Source organism: Dryobates pubescens, chromosome 3, assembly GCF_014839835.1.
Source record: "Dryobates pubescens isolate bDryPub1 chromosome 3, bDryPub1.pri, whole genome shotgun sequence".
NCBI classification, from domain to species: domain Eukaryota; kingdom Metazoa; phylum Chordata; class Aves; order Piciformes; family Picidae; genus Dryobates; species Dryobates pubescens.
Genome location: NC_071614.1, coordinates 7,829,681 through 7,845,988, shown reverse-complemented (window position 1 = coordinate 7,845,988; position 16,308 = coordinate 7,829,681). Strand labels below are relative to the sequence as shown.

Genomic DNA, 16,308 nt, shown 5'->3' with positions numbered 1-16,308 from the left:
TTAAGTAACCAGGGGAACTATGTAAGATGGCTTGGTCATCACTGCTGTATTAATGATGTGTATCAGCACAGGGGATGAGAGTCCCAGTCACATCTTTTTCAGTGATGTTACAGGATTTTTCCATATAGCAGCAGTGGGTGTCTAAGTAATCTTCCTCTGGGCCTTCTGGAAAGAACATTTTTTGATGTGAATAGTTTGCAATATGGAATCTCACCCAGATGAAAATGAATCGTGCCATGATTTTGAAATGCTTCCTAGAAATGGTTGACCTTTTCAGGGAAAGATAGGAGTTGAAACAGTTCACAACCCTTCAGAGCTCTGGGAAGCCTCCTACAAAATGCTGACAAGCAGTTATCTACAGATGCTGTTCCAGGAGCTGTCGGGTATGTCCTCAGAAGGTTCAGGGTGTGTTGGCATGTGGCAGAACCCAGGCTGAACGAGGATGCCGGGAAGAAAGGCATTGCAGTGTAACTGCTGACAGAGGTGCAATGCAAATTGGTGCACCTGTTTCTCTGAGGGGGCCAACAGGACCAGATTATTTTTTTTATCTGGAGAATGGCAGCCTAGCCCTGAAGTCCCTCCTGTGTGCTTTGGACCCCGCACAGAGCACCTCTGAAAATTTGACCTAACAGAAAATGTTGATTACTGGTTTCAGATTTTAGTTCGCTTTGAAACTGCTTTCTACTGTTTCCTTACCTATACATGCCTTGTTGTGTCAAGAAACAGATTTCCCCATGAAGCACTTCTCAGCTGATAGATAACAGTAATTTAATTCTACATCAACAGTTTGGAAAGGAACCAGAACACTCTTTGCAAAAAAAAAAGTGTCACTGAGTTGATGCATCTGCCATCATCGTTCCCATTCACATGCAAGTCAGAGCAGACTTTGAACACATCCCACAGGGTTTTGTCCTTCTCTTGTTTCTGTGGTTGGGAAAGCAATGAAAATCTTCACTTTGCAGTCTGGTATGGTCTGCAGCAACTGTAACTGTGAATGAGTTGTTGTGATCCTGTAGAGGAGAGTGCTGGCTTCCAGGTGTACAGGCATGCACACAGATAAACACATCTCTCTGGCTTTGCACCACGAGCATCCAAGAACTTGAGTTCAGTGTTGGTTAATATACAGATAAATGTTGAGCTGTTAATATAGACTGGAGTTGTGCAGAAAGAGCCTGACCACTGCTGGGACCTAAAGAACAAACACGCAGCAAGAAATTACTTTTGTTCCAAATATAGATGTAAATGTCACAGAATGGGAGGATGGCATGGGACAAGAATAGGCAAGAATATATTGGAGAAGTTACTAGCAGAGTTTGTCTCCAGACCTCCAGCCTGGTGTTCTACCACCACACTTCATCTCCAAATGATGGTTGTGTACACTTGGCACCAACGCTTTTACATTTGGGGTGCAGATCTGGTTAGAAGTAAATGAATCTGGAAATGGCAGTTTGTGTTTTGCAGCTGTTTCCATAAGACATCCATATTATTGTGTTAATCTTATGTTTGCATGCTTATAACCAAATACTTTTAATGTATGTTGAACACAAGAAGTAGTGGCAGCCTGGAAACCATTATGTGTTTACACTTCATGATTTGTGGTGCTTACTGTTTAATTTTAACAGCTCTGTGTATCCATGGAGCAGGTTGCCACTGAGAAATTCTAGTTTAATGGAGACATGAGGATAAAAGGCAATTTTAATTTTCCTAACAAAATGAGGATGAGAGAGAGGACAAAGACTGCATTTTATGGTGGTGTTAAGTGAGCCAGCGACAAGCTATAAATGTGTTTCATCCTGGCCAGTTTGGGATCTGTGACCATGATGTAGAGTTGGTATTTACTTTGTGCAATAGACTCCTCTCAGCGTATCATAGCTTGTGTTTTTCACATGGCAGAGTGGAAGAATTCCATAGCTTTACATTTCTGATCCATAATGTGTGAAATTTCAAAGGTTATGTTTCATGATATGAGTTTCCAGACTTGACATTTATAGAACAAATAGAAATCTGGGATGATGTTGCTTAATGCAGCCAAGTGTTACATATCTTTGTTGTTAATCACTTAGTTTTTAACATTCTCAGCATGTCATGCATTCAAGCTCAAATGAAAGTTGTTTTCTGGATTATTGGTTTATCTGTATGCTTTGGTTTTTTTGCATTCTGCGTTGAAAAGATGTGAGAATGAAAAAACCCTAAGAAAATACCCTGAGCAGGAGTAAAATCAGACCACGGAGCTTGACTTTCTGCTTCTGGTGCACTTTTGAGGATGTATTTTACCCCTCTTAATTTGTATTACCCCTTAATTTGTATTTACCCCTTTTAATTTGTATTGTTACTCCTCTGTCCTTTTAATTTGCCTTGTTACCCCTCTGTCCTTTTAATTTGCCGTGTTACCCCTGTGTCCTTTTAATTTGCCGTGTTACCCCTCTGTCCTTTTAATTTGCTGTGTTACCCCTCTGTCCTTTTAATTTGCATTGTTACCCCTCTGTCCTTTTAATTGATATTGCTTCCTTTCATTCCCACTTCACGTATGACTGACTTAGTCTTTACTGAAGAGACTCAACCATGCAGTCACCAGTGGAGAAGTCTTTACTGTGTTAAGATCAACTAAATGTGAAATGATTCTTCTTGAGAACAGATCATGGCATTCATGGAACCTCACCACAATGCTGTACTCCAGCAGAGTCATAAACTCCCTGAAAAAAAAAAAAGAAGGGGACTTGCCCTTGTCACCTCTACACAAAAAGCTGTTTGGAATTAGAAAATCACTATCAATCACAAAGTGTTTCCCCCATGCCATTTATCTTCAGCACTTGTGTTTTCCTAATACTCATCTTTTTATGCTGCTTTGGTTTCTTCAGAAGAAAACGGACTGGTGGGTTATTAAAGCTGGCACTAAAAATAATTTCATTAAACAAATGAATAATGCCAGGCCCTGCATAACGACCGCAGCAGTGTTATTCAACAGATGGCCACAGGTTCGTTTTTATGAATGAGAATATTGGGAATTCTCCATACTCATTATGTGTGAGAGATTCACAGATGTACTTTGCAAATCTGCTCGTGAAAGGCTGGATCTAAGTGCTGTCATTTGGTGGTGGTTTTAGGAGAGCTTTTAATGGTTTAACTTGGAGACCACGTGAACTTCCATTTTCTTGCCTCCTTTATTTCTGTGCTGCACAGACAGGACAGCGGTGATGTTTTACAGGATACTTCAGCAGTGATCAGGTCGAGGAGTTCACAGCTTGCAGCTTTCTTAATTCAAGCGTTTAGCACAAAGTGATTGAATACATTTGAAATGTAAACACAGTCTCATTAAAGACAAATACACTCTATGTAAGCTACCATGTGTGCTAGATGTGTTTCTCTCTTCCTTGCCATGGTTAAAATGACACCTTTTCATCTGATAGAATCATCCATAGGAAGTCCAGCTAGGAGGTTGTGTGTCTCTGAATATGGATGAGGTGCTTAAGGCTGTGTCAGTAAAAGATGCTAATGCAGTTTGTGTTACTTACTGTTTCTGTATCTACAATGAGATTTGGAACCCTTTTTATTTGGAATAAGCTATACAATTTCTCATGTTCTTCAGTGCTAGTTACAGATTTGACTCATCTGCTTTGTGTTTATTCCCTTGACCAGAAGAGCCAAAATGAGAGATTTATTTGATCGTGGTGACTAGGAAAGCACTGAATTAGCTTGGTGCGCTAAAAGCTCAATATAGTAAAGTGTTTAGAGTATGTTTCACTTTGAGTAATCCCATTGACTTCCCAGCTAAGTAAAATTAATCTTGGGATACCAGATTCTTGTCTTATCCTACCCCAGTCTTGTATCCTAAAATTAATATCCCTCAGGCTAAGTGTAGAGAAGTTATTTATTTGTCCTCAGCAGAGACTGCACCGAGTGTCCTTGGTTTACACTTAACTCCTTCTGGTGTTTGGCTTGACAAGTAACCTCTGCTGGCTTGCTTCTAGTGTTGTCTTGCAAAATTTCAGACCCTGCAGCTTTTAATTCAAAGGACAATATAAAACAAAATTGTTGTGATTAATTGGGAATAATATGTCCCACTAAACAGGATGACAGAGTAAAATCTCAGCCATCTCTTTATCCTGCAAAACAAATGTTAGATTATTTACTTGATGCTTTTGTACCCTCTTCCCCTGCCTCATGTTTTTCCTTTGACAAATGAAAACCTAGAGGGCCACAGGGGACTCGATTCTGTATTCTCCAGACACAGCATAATTCATTGTCACTTTGTGTTTGAACTTTGACTTAGATTTTGATGTCCACATGCTTTTAATTTTTTTCCCAGTCCTACAACTTGTCTTTGAGGTGTGTCCACATGTGTGTAGCTTTAAGGTCAGCTTGAGTTACCCCATACAGACTGGTTTCCAACCTTAACCGCGGGCCCTGCATGGTGATCAGTGCCTTGCATTGCAAAACTGGAGGATATGGGAGGGAAAAAAAATAATGTTAGGAGAATAGAGACCCTGAAAAGCAAATGTGTGGCAAGGAAAGTGGTGTCTTTAAGGTTTATGCTTGATCCTCACATGCTGAGATGCTTAGCTTGTACCTGAGAAATCACTTGTGCCTGCAAGTAAATAGTCTGGTTTCAACATTTGCCTGCTCCTTGCATGAGAGCTCCCTGCTCTCATGGCTCTGAGTGTCTGTGGAGTGTTGGGATGAGCTTTACTGTCTGGCTTTAGCCCTCCGTGAGCATGGGGTTGCCTGTGCTTCTTGGAAGAGCAAGATCAGTTGCATAAATCTATGCTTAAGGTCCACAGTTGCCTGTCTGTAGCACAAAAAAAGGTAAGTGGTGCTCCTGACAAAGACCTGGTCCGGCTGCCTTGGCTCCAGCAGCACGTGTGTCACCTAAGCTGTGTGAATGCTGGCTACTGGCACTGATGGAGGAGACACTGCTGCTCACTTGGTCTCATTTGTAGGAATTCAGTCTAAACCTTTGAAAATCAACTGTGAGGCTTTACAGAGAAATCTACCTTTGTCACAGTGGCTGTGTAAGCCATGAAAATGGTATTTCCTTATGGATGCTGGCAACAAGGCTGTGGTCCCTGCTAGAAGTGGAAATTGTCTTGAGAGGTCAGGAGAAAGCTGGAAAACATGGGGCATTGTTTGGGTTCTTACTCCTTTGTCTAAGGAGAATGATGCTGAGGATGGATATTTCTTTGTGCTGTGGGGCACAGCAATACAAGATTTGGGTTGTGGCTATATTGATGTGCTGTTAGTGCAGAAGTTGGCTGGTTTTTTTAGGTTGAATTTTAGTGGACTATTTGTTACTGTCTCAGTGGTATTGCTGTTAAATAAGGGTCACCTGGTTTGACACATTGCGCTTAGCAGGGCTGTGCACCGAGGGTCCTGTTTGGGATGTGGGGGGGGAAAATGGAGAACTGTTATGATTTTGGAATTTTCTGTCCACAAGCCTGGCTGTGGTTGCCTAATACCAGTATGAGTTTTCTGTCTGGAAAAAAAAATATGTGTGAAGCATAGGCTGTTCTTCACGGCTTTCTGCTTGCTTCTTTGGTTCAGTGCAGCTCTGACAAGCTTGCTCTCTTTGTTTGATTGCAAGTGTTCTAATTTGCTTTTTATTGCACAATGCTTATGTGTCTTTTAAGAAGTGTACTATAAAAAGGGTGAATCAATGAAACAGCTTTTGTGTGACTTGGTGTATTTTATGTTGTGTAGTGTGTTATTTAGAGGAACAGAGTGATATCAATTTCTCTTTTATTTTCTTTTCCAGAGATTTTTATTTATTTAGCTGTGTGAACATTTTGGAAAGATATTACAGATTAATTGAAGTTACAGACTTAAACCTTATAAAGCATCAGTCATTCATACTCATAAACCTCCAGGGATAATTCATATCAAATATGTTCCTTGTTGATATAGTATTACTTTAATAAATCCACCCCTCTCCCCCCCAAAGATCATAACACAAATCACAGGAGAGTGAAAAGAGAGTGCACAGCAAGACTGGAGAAAAAGAGACAGGAGGAGAGGAGAGCTCTGTGCTAAGCCCAGCCCATTCTGATTAATTCCAGAATTTTAATGCTTGCAAAGGTATTAATTGGCAAGTGTTCCTATTTGTGTGTTTTGAGATCCTTTGAATCAGATATCATTTTCCATATAAACCAGCCTGACAGGTATTTGCTCTTTCTAATCTTTAAATATTTTGTATTGCATTATCAACCCTGCATTCGACCCATTTATGAAACACAAAGCACTCCCATTTGTAGAGATTTATTCTTGTATCATTTTCCCCCAGATTTGCCAGAACACCATCATGTTCGTGTTCTGAAGGTTAATGCCCAAAGTCAAGCAGACAGAAGCCAAGTGCTGCAAGGTTTCCAAGATTAGGACTGATTCCCTTCACAAAAATAAATGATTCCTGCCATGTTCAGTGATTTTGTGCAGCACTACTCACGGCTGAGTGAGTGCATCAATACTGTAGTCCTTACATGCTGTACATACTGATGACACTCTGTGTTAACTTGATTGACTGAGCAGTACACTGGCGAGGATGCACCTGCGAGAGATGTGCAGACATATATATTTTTACTCTGGCTTTGAAACATTTATTCTGCCTTTTTTTGCCTTGGAAGCCTTAGTTTCACATTGCATGGGTTATCATGTTGTGCTGTTAAGGTAGAGCAAACAGTTCCGCGCTTCTTTGTTGTCAAAACTGTACTGGAAAATGATCTAAGGTGCATCTTCTTTCTCTTTATAACCAAAAGCCTGATTTTATGTTTTAAAGGGAAATGACAGAAAGGGGACGAGTGTGAAGTCTGGCAAGTCAGTAGCTATGTAAATGATGCTTATTTTAAGAGGTTCAGTTTAATGGCAGAGAAATGTCTCGTGTAATTCACTTTATAAGCGTTATTTTTTTGTTACATTTTTGTGTTTTGTTATCCTTTTTGTAGGCTTTAAGACAGCAGCAGAAAAGAAGAAATGGAGTCTCAATGATGGTAAACAAGACTGTTCCTCGTGTTGTTTTGACACCATTAAAGGTGTCTGATGAGCAGTCGGATTCACCTTCAGGTAAATAGCTAAAGGACCGTTTGCAAGCTCAGCTCTAGTCACAGAGCCTTCCTCTGAATCAGCTGTGTAGCACACAGGATTTGGAGCTGCTGAAATAATATTGCCACTTGATGGCTTTGTTTAATGTCTTTATTTCCTTATCAAATCTGGCATCTCGAGGATGGAGATTTTTTCTGTAATAAAGAAGTGAAGGCGCACAGTAAAATGACAATTGGTGGTAGCAGCAGCGTTAAAGGAATGCAAAGTAACATTTTGTTTGGCTCTGGAACTCTAATGGAGGACCACATGCTGGTATTCAGTGCCATAAAAAGGGGAGGGAGGGAAAGGGAAGCTTCTCTGTGAATGTGAATTTGTGTCTCAGTTCTGCTTTGCAATACTCAGATCCTTTTGTTAGCTTTTCTTCTTCTGGTACCACGCTTATCACTGCAGCATAACCTTGACCTTTAGTTCTGGTGGTTAAGTTGCTTCGTTTTAAGAGATTTCTGTGTCCATGTTTAACACAAATTGACAATTGTATTTCCAGGCATATCTCTTCTATAAATGTCTCCTCACAAAGAAATGATCTTTTTTAGATTGCTTTACTGCCCTATAACTTGGGGCTAAAATATTTTTAAAGATCTCTCCTGGGCATTATAGGAAAACGTTATTTTTATTAGATCAGTGAACATTTTTATTGACTGCAGTGTTCAGTAAACTTTAGCTTTCAGCACTTAATTGATTTATTGAGCTTTTACTTCCATTTCCTTCAATGATGAGGAATTGTGTTATGACCAGAAAGGTGTATTGCCTTCCAGCAAGTAGATGTCAGGGTGGGTTTTTTTTTTTAAAGCCTATTTTTGTTTTGTTTACAGTGTAGGGAGTGCTGGGGGGGATTGTTGGTACAAGTGCATCAGTGTCATGTGTGGGGGTTTGTATTTCTTCCTAAGGATCCGAATCTAAAAATGGTGAAGCAGATGGTTCTGATAAAGAGATGAAACATGGGCAAAAGTCTCCAACTGGAAAACAAACAAGCCAGCACTTAAAGAGGTTAAAAAAATCTGGTTTAGGTGAGTAGGAGTAAAATAAATGTCTTGTCATTGTAATGCTGGTATTCTTCTCAACTTTGTGTTCTCTTTAAAAGTTTTGGGTTTCTGATTTACATGTCCCCTTTCCATACTCAGCAGCTGTCCCTTTCTCAAGGAGGCATCTCTCTTCTGGCTACCTGTGGAAGGTCCATAGGCAATTTTTTTTCTCCCCCAGAATGCCACTTCTTTAAGTGTGGCAGACCTAAGCAACTGCAGCAGAGGTCATTTAGCAATTAGCTTCTGATTGCTGCATTAGGATTTGGGGTGGGGTGGGTGGTGGAATGGGGGTGGTGGTGTAGCAAATATTATTCTAACACATATTCAAATATATATTCTAATGGCACATTTGCTTGGAGTCTCAAATGCAACTCTTCCCAAAGATAACAGTGTATTTGCTAACATACCTGTCCTAGTAGAAGTTAACCATCTTTTCTTCCCATGCCTTATTCCGTGTCCTATAGAGATTTGGCATCCCAGTTTTGGTTGATTCTCTTCCTTTAGTTGATTTGTTTCTTCGTTTAGATCCTTAATTATTTTTTTTGAAGCTACATCTCTTGAGGTGGCAAATGCAGTTTCTGGGCTTATTTTCTGTGGTTTTTAGCGCAATTCATGGATGATGATCTGTAATTAATGAAGAATTTTCTCCGAAGACATGCTAAGAGTAAATTCTCAGTAGCTCCCCGTGATAGGCAGATTTTCCTGCTCTGCATGAAATATAATTGGAAATGCTCCCTAAGGAGCAGAAAATGTAGTGTTCACTAAGACTCTTGTCTCGGCTAAAATAAAGTAGAATAATTACATAACTGTTTCTTTATCTTCACAAAGGACTTTTTGTGTTCAGCAGACTGCTGAATCACTTAGAAGAACATGTTCCAATGTGGCCATATTGGAAAGTTAGCAAACCAGCTCTTTCTAGTAGCTGGACCATCCTAAAAATGATTTAACGTCTGTCTTTGTGGTGATAAGATTGTTGGTCTTTAGAAGTGATCCAGTCGAGTCTTATTTTCATGTGTAAGGATTCTGTAACATAGCTTGAAGGTGATTTACTTCCTCACTACCACAACTTGATTGTTAAATATGCTATTTCCAATTCATGGTGAGCTGTTTCCTGCAAGCCTTACTGTATCACAGCCTCCCATGAAGGTGTACTTTGCTTTCATGTGTGATCCTTCCGCAGATTATTCATCGGTCTCAGGTGGAGAGCCAGTTCTGTGTGTTGATCAAATGGCATTGTTCAAAACCAAAACCACTCCTTCAGCATTCCTGCTTTGGCTGTGCAGATACATTCAGTTTTAGATGATTTCCTGTGACTTTTCTCTACAGTTAAGACTGAGATACATAATTTGATGTATGCATTCCTCCTCATCCCCAGATACTTCATCAGTTATTTGCTGGTGATACCAAATGTAGAAAGAATTCATTAGATTTTCTGGGGGGATTTCAAATAAAAATTCTCTGTCCCTTTTGGGACTCTACACTTGGAAAGGGGGGAACTTTGTATAAGGCTTAGGCATATCTGTTCTTGTACCTGCTGAAATGTTTCTCTTATGACATAGTATTTCTTACATACAAATAGAAAATTAATTGAGCATCTTTGAGAACAGGTCTGCTGTCCTACATAGTGCATGATTTGGTTCCAGACACTGTTTGATTGTCTGAAACCCTGCTGATCTCCCCAGCATTCTCTACCTGCTGTGTTTGGTAGACTTTGTGAGCTTCCATCACATACGATGATTTTCTCCCCATTTAGCTAACTGATTCTGCCAATTGTGTGATTTCTGTCCTTTTCTATTTTGGGTTTTATACTTTGATGTAGAACCACGGTGCTCCCATCCTTTTCATAGTTAATTCTCTATGTTGGAGACTAATCTCTTTTTCCAAGTCTGCAAGCTTGAGTTTCTCTTCCAGGTTCTATTTCTGATCTGGGCAGTGATACCCCTAAACTCTGGTAGCAGCTATATAAGGATTCAAAATGGCTTTCTCTGTGGAAAACAATATAAACACCATGGGCATACATTTTGTCATAAACTCCTTGCAGTGTTACAATTAGCTGTGCTGTAGTGGCATACTCTTGCATTCCACAGAATCACTACTTTCCATACTGCTCCCAAATACCTCCCTAAATCTGGTTACAAACCTGCAGTAAAGGTCCTAAATTAGCGATAGGAAGGGTGCAGGAGAGAGGATTTGTTGTTCTTCTGAGGAGAATTTGGTTTTTTAAAGTATGGCCATGCTGGGTGCCCACCGTGAGCTCCTGGCCTATCACCCTGGAAACAGTACACTTACTTCTTCCTCCAGTTGGTAAAAACCTCCTGAGCAGCCTATAAGCAGTAGCAGGTCAAATAAATCACAAGATGTGTGACCCAGGCACACAGAATTAGGTTTGATTTTCTGATGCTGTCTTGGGCTTTTCACACTATTAAGATATCTGCCACTGAAGGGATGTTACTGGCTTTGCAGTCATGTCTCTCGCTTTAGTTTGGATCTCCTCTATGTGTTTGACTTTCCATAGGGTATGAAGCATCGGCTGGGGAAAATGTTACTCCAATTTGCAGTCTCTTAGAGGATGTGGATCTGTATTCTGTATTGATTAAAGAAAAGAATATCCATGCAGGCATTAGAATCAGATACATCATACTACTTGTGTTACGCTCGGGGACCGTTTTCTTTTTGCATTCATATTTAGTGGGTGGAACAGATGGTGGCAGTTTATTGTGATGCATTCATGAAAATGAGCACTGCTTCCATACAACTGTCCTTTGTAACAGGGCATTCATTTGCTTGCAGGGGAACCTTTGCTGTACTGAAATCCAGTACGTAGGAAATATGTGCTGGAAAGGCTTATCGTGTACTGAGTGCAGAGTAATCCTTGTCTCATTCAGTTAGTGTTGTCTGCTGAAAGGCGAAAGGAAATTGCAAGAATGTTTGTGGGAGGCTATGGCTGAAGGGGAGCTTATAGAATTTACACATCTACTGGATTTTCCTTCATTTCTACATTTTGTGGGTGAGAGCCTTCCAGGCGAGACTGCTATAGGCCTTCCAGGAAAAGTAAAGCATAATTACATTTATTTTTTGTTTTAATTAATGTTACTGTTCAGTAATTTGCAGCATTTGAGAAGTTCCTAATAATCAGCATGCCCCAAATCCCCCCCATTTGTAAAATGCATTTCTTCTGCTTACCACGTCAGTCCTAATCCTTGCTGAGAGGTCCTATGTGAATGCCAAATGCCATCATTGCTCATAGCAGTGGAATATTCTTTTCAATTACCTTTGTAGACATTCTGCTGGAGTTTGTGTATGATTCAGTTAAGGCTCCTTTTGTAGCATCTTTGAAATATTTAAAAGTACAACAGAGCGAAACCTGGAGGAGTTTCCTGGGAGTTGTTAGAAGCTTTTGAGTTTTTGCAGCCACCTGGACTCCCCACTTCTTCCATTTCCATATTAAGTATCATAATACGTTAAGACTGAGAGGAACAAAGGGATTGTAGCAGTATGTACATAGCCTGAAGCAGGTAGCAGTAATTGCTCTGTAAGGAGCTTTAAAATGTATCTTTTAAATATTATCCGAGAAATAATAACAAAAATGAGACCAGATGGGACCTCCAGTGGTCATCTGATTTGTTTCTTCACTCATAGGGCAGCATCAATTACACTGACAGATATTTGTCTTACATGTTCTTAAAGATTTCTGTTGATGGAGACTGTCATGCCTCCCCATGGATCTAATCCAGTGTCTTCTTGTCCTTGGTGGTTGAAAGTTCTCTTTTGCCAGTATCTGTGCACAAATATTTCTTACTGTGCAAGAGCTGAAGCTTGTTACCTTTGCTATTCACTGTGGACAGTAAGAAGACATTGTTCTTTACCCCTCTGCATCAGCCATTCATTTATTTCCCCTCCCCTCTGCTGTGTCTTTGTATTGCTCTTTCCTGGGTTTGTATTTTTCCCTACAGACCCTGTTTTCCAAACATCTGATAGTTCCTGCTGCTGCCTTCTGTACATTGGCCATTTGGGATTACAGGTTCTTAGGAAAATTCTGAACAATGCCTGTTTTCAGACACTGATTTAACACATTAAATATTCTCCTCTCTGTGATCACTGCCCATTCACACAGGTAGTTTTTAGCAGGTGCTGTGGCCATAGTGCGCTGCAGATGTGTGGAGCACGGTGAAAGAGAAGCTCTCCAGAATGATTGATTCACATCAGCCTCATCAAGCAGCCTTTGGCTTGGAAATAGATGCTTATAATTATGTTGATGACATGACAGGAAAAATTTCTGCTGCTGCTGAGTTGAGTTGGTCTCTTGAGCTGGAAGTAAGAATATGTCAGCTGTGATGTTGACTGGAACATGGATCTGTGAGAGCTCAAGAGACAAATACAGGGACTATAAAAGAAGCTGTTAAGACACCTAGAAAAGGCTGTGTTACCCTTCTCAGAGTACAGTTTCTCTGGAGTTTAATGTATTATACAATAAAAGCTAAAAACTTTAAAAGAAGAATTGTCCTTACTCTCTTCCTTTGTTTATGTTTAAAGTTATTTCTGTTTATTTACTCCAGGACATTTGAAATGGACCAAAGCTGAGGATATTGACATAGAAACACCAGGATCTATTCTAGTGAACACTAACCTGAGGGCTTTAATAAATAAACACACCTTTGCTTCTTTACCTCAGCATTTTCAACAATACCTCCTGCTTTTGCTTCCAGAAGTAGACAGGCAGGTAAGTAGCATCGTGCAATATTTCTTTCTTTAATGAGACTTCTTTACAGTGTGTTTGCATAGGCTGATTTGATTGACTAGGAATTGTTCCAGGGAAGAATAAGATGAAAGTTGCTCTGCTTTCTTAGGTAGAACTGTTAGATGCAGCATGTCTGTAAAATTTATCCAAGAGTCAACCAGCTCCTGCTTCCTTTCTTTATGAAAACTGTGCAGCTCCCTGATTTGTCTGAATGGAAACTAGACACAGATCTTCTGAACTTGCCCCATGTTCCAATTAGCTTTTCTGCCTGTGGTGTTGAAGATAATCCTCTCATATCCAAAACTTTATTCACCCTGAATCTCTTTTCACCTGTGATCTTCCTGAGTACCCTGCCAGCAATGCCCAGGTCAATATTAGTTCTGTTAGTTTCTTCTCCTCACACTTCATACATGCATAGGTATGGATCTGCTCAGCTCCACAGCACTGGATCAAATCATCCACACGTCTCATAAGGAAGGTTTTGTTCAGAGCTCATGGCTGTAGGTGTATGGGCTGGTAAACAGTCCTGTTGAGGAGATAATTTGAGGAATAACAGGGTGGAAGTAAACATTCAATTTCACCTTGTTTCCTTCAGTGTTTGGTCCTTCCTGCATTTGTTGGTCAGATTGCAAGCTGCTTAGAGCCAGGGAAAGGAAAAAAGTCTTCCCAGCATGTCTAGCAGTTAAAATAGCAAAGAGAGCCCAAACCAATTTCATTCACTCACTTCAAGATTTAAACAGCATTACCAGTTTCAGTGGGGAATCCTCGTGTACTTCATTCAGATGCACTGAATTCCCCAAACAGGGCGTTATATTTTTTGCAGATGGTCACTATCCCTCTTTTTGTACAGTAACTAGAGAACACAGGTCACTTACATGGCTGGTTAAAACCTGCATCTTAAAGCAGTATGTTAAATGCCATGTCTTAACCTGTTAGCAGTTAGTGTCTGCCACAGTAACACAAGGGAAAGCAATGCAATGTCAGGCAACGAGAGAGGGGAAAATTGATATTGATGTAAATTTACTCAGTCTCTTGTCAGTTTAGATACTGTATGTTGTGGACTAAAGTTACACAGGTTGATAATGGAATAACTGAAAAACAAATTAAACTCAGAGCCATAGCAGAGACAGAGTAAATGTGTTCATTCTCTTGCTCCCATAATGCAGTCAAAGTCAGTACTGAGAAATTGCAACAGAGCCTTTTTCCCTGCTGGAAACCAGATTTTAAATTAGTGCCCAGCAAATAGTTTTCTGATCAGTTTGATTTTTATTTCTTCTGTCTTTCTAATTAATTTCACAGAAAAGATGGGGGGGAAAAAATCTGCTTGGTAAAATCATGTTTGTTGGTTTTTTTTTTTTCCTCCAGTGATTAAATATCCCTGTGTTCATGAATTACATTTCAAGTGCAGAGGCTTTATTTGGAAGCTTCACACTCCAAAATGTATTTTTAAAGATAGGGGCTCCAGAACTAACAAGCCATTACCTTCTTATCAGGGTTTTTACAGCAGAGGTTTTGGCAAGAAAATCAAGAGAATATTTGTTGAATTTAATCATACCTCACTAGTTAAAAGCAAAACATTTCTCTTTTAATTTGGATTTCAGACAGTGTTTGCATAATGCATATTTTTGGGGGTGCTTTTTCAAAGACCCAACACTACATCACTGGACACTTAGCAAGCAAACTAGTCACAAAAAAAGCAGTTGCTGTGAGACATTTACAGGTGCCCTCCTGTCTGCTGTCTTCTCACGGCATTCATTGGGGTTTTGTGTTATACCATGTTTTAATGTGTGCTTGGAAGGCAAGAGCCTCCATTCATCTCTGAAAGATTAATGGAAATGTTTGGCCTCTAAGTGTGTTTGAGGATTATTTTCTGATGGGGAATGCAGTAACCCCAAATCCTCACTTTGTGGAGGTCTTAGCAAAGAATTGCATCCCTTTTCCTGACACCTGAGAGTGTGTCCTTTGCTGTACCCAAAGAGTAGCATCCCAGATAGGGGCTGATGAAAGCAATAGAACTGATATTCTTTCCCTTCCTCTGGCAAGTGGAGAATGCCAGTCTAGTGCTCAGGGATAAAGGAAGTGGGAGAGAGAATTCCAATCTGGAATTCCAGACTGGACAAGGCAAGGGTATTCAGTCTTCCTCATTTATTTCTACTGTCAAATGGGGCATCAGGCCAGCAGACATCTGTTCTGGGTGTGTCCAGAGAAGGGCAGCAAAGCTGGAGAAGAAGGATCTGGAAAACAGGTCTTATTGGGAGTGGCTGAGTGAACTGGGAGAACTGGAGAAGGGGAGGATGAGAGGAGACATCATTGTTCCCTACAGCTCCGTGAAAGGAGGTTGTAGTGAGGTGGGGATTGATTTCTTCTCCCTAGTATCCGGTGACAGGGCACAAGGAAATGGCTTGAAATTGGGAAGGGTTAGATTGGACATTAAAGAAAATTTCTTTTCTGAAGGAGTGATCAGGCATTGGAGCAGGCTGCCCAGGGAGGTGGTGTAGTCACCATCCCTGGAGGTGTTCAAGAAAAGTGTGGACATGGCACATGGGGACATAGTTTCGTGGCCATGGTGGTGTTGGGTTGATGGTTGGACTTGATGATCTTAGAGGCCTTTTCCAACCAAAACAATTCTATGATTCTTTGAGTTATCTGCCCATCTCTGAGGGTTCATTTTTGTTGGTTTATATTGTCCTTTTCTTGTTTTGCCTGAGAATTCCTACTTCTGCTCTTCTAGTTCTGAAGGTTTTCCCCCCTGTGCACCGCCCTGCGGTTGGCTGCTGCTGTTTGCCCCAGGGAAAGCTGCATTTCTGTGTTGTCATGTGGATATAGTATGTGAAGTACTGTAATGAATGGCACTATAAAGCTGTAATAGAGTTATGCTATTTGTGTATATATAGTGATCTGTGAAATAAATTACTAATGAAGTGCAGTCTCATTTAGGCTTTATTACTGCTCCACATAGGAAAAAACAAAACCATGATGAATGATCCTTTGTCATTTCTGTCATAAACACCATTTTTCTGGGCGGTGTAACTCCTCCTCCTTAAATCGTACTGAGCTGAAACTTGTCATGCATATGTCACTTTGAATAAGCATTTTAGAAACCATTAGTTAAGGGAGTTGAGGCTTTCTTTTTTTGGTGTGTAAGTATTACAAACATAATTGCTTCTCTCTCAGCCCTGGTTAGTCTATTATGTGCAGGAAAAGTTCAGGGCCAAGGCAGGAGTTTCATAGGATTTGTTCTCTGCTTTTTCTTCTGTGTTCAAATATTGTAGCTCCTATCAGGGAGCCATAGGAGCCCCTTGTGGAATCCATGGAACAAAAGGCCTTAGGAAAGGTGTTCCAGAATGGAAGAAGCTGGTGCTGGAGGGTGTCCAGTGAAGAGCAATGAGGCTGGTGAGGGGTTTGAAGGACATGCTGCACAAGGGGAGGCTGAGGGAACTGGGGTTTTTTCAGTCTGGAAGA

At 40.4% G+C, this 16,308-nt stretch overlaps 1 protein-coding gene across 5 annotated transcripts in view; it reads left to right on the top strand.

Annotated features, from left to right (window-relative positions):
• ASXL3 (ASXL transcriptional regulator 3) overlaps positions 1 to 16,308 on the top strand; it is a 113,797-nt gene that overhangs the window by 66,438 nt on the left and 31,051 nt on the right. For all 5 annotated transcript variants that reach the window (XM_054179638.1, XM_054179637.1, XM_054179640.1 and 2 more), the window contains 3 exons: positions 6,930 to 7,047; positions 7,974 to 8,093; positions 12,665 to 12,828. In XM_054179638.1, coding sequence (XP_054035613.1) covers positions 6,930 to 7,047; positions 7,974 to 8,093; positions 12,665 to 12,828 — 402 coding nt within the window. The remainder of the gene's footprint in view (positions 1 to 6,929; positions 7,048 to 7,973; positions 8,094 to 12,664; positions 12,829 to 16,308) is intronic.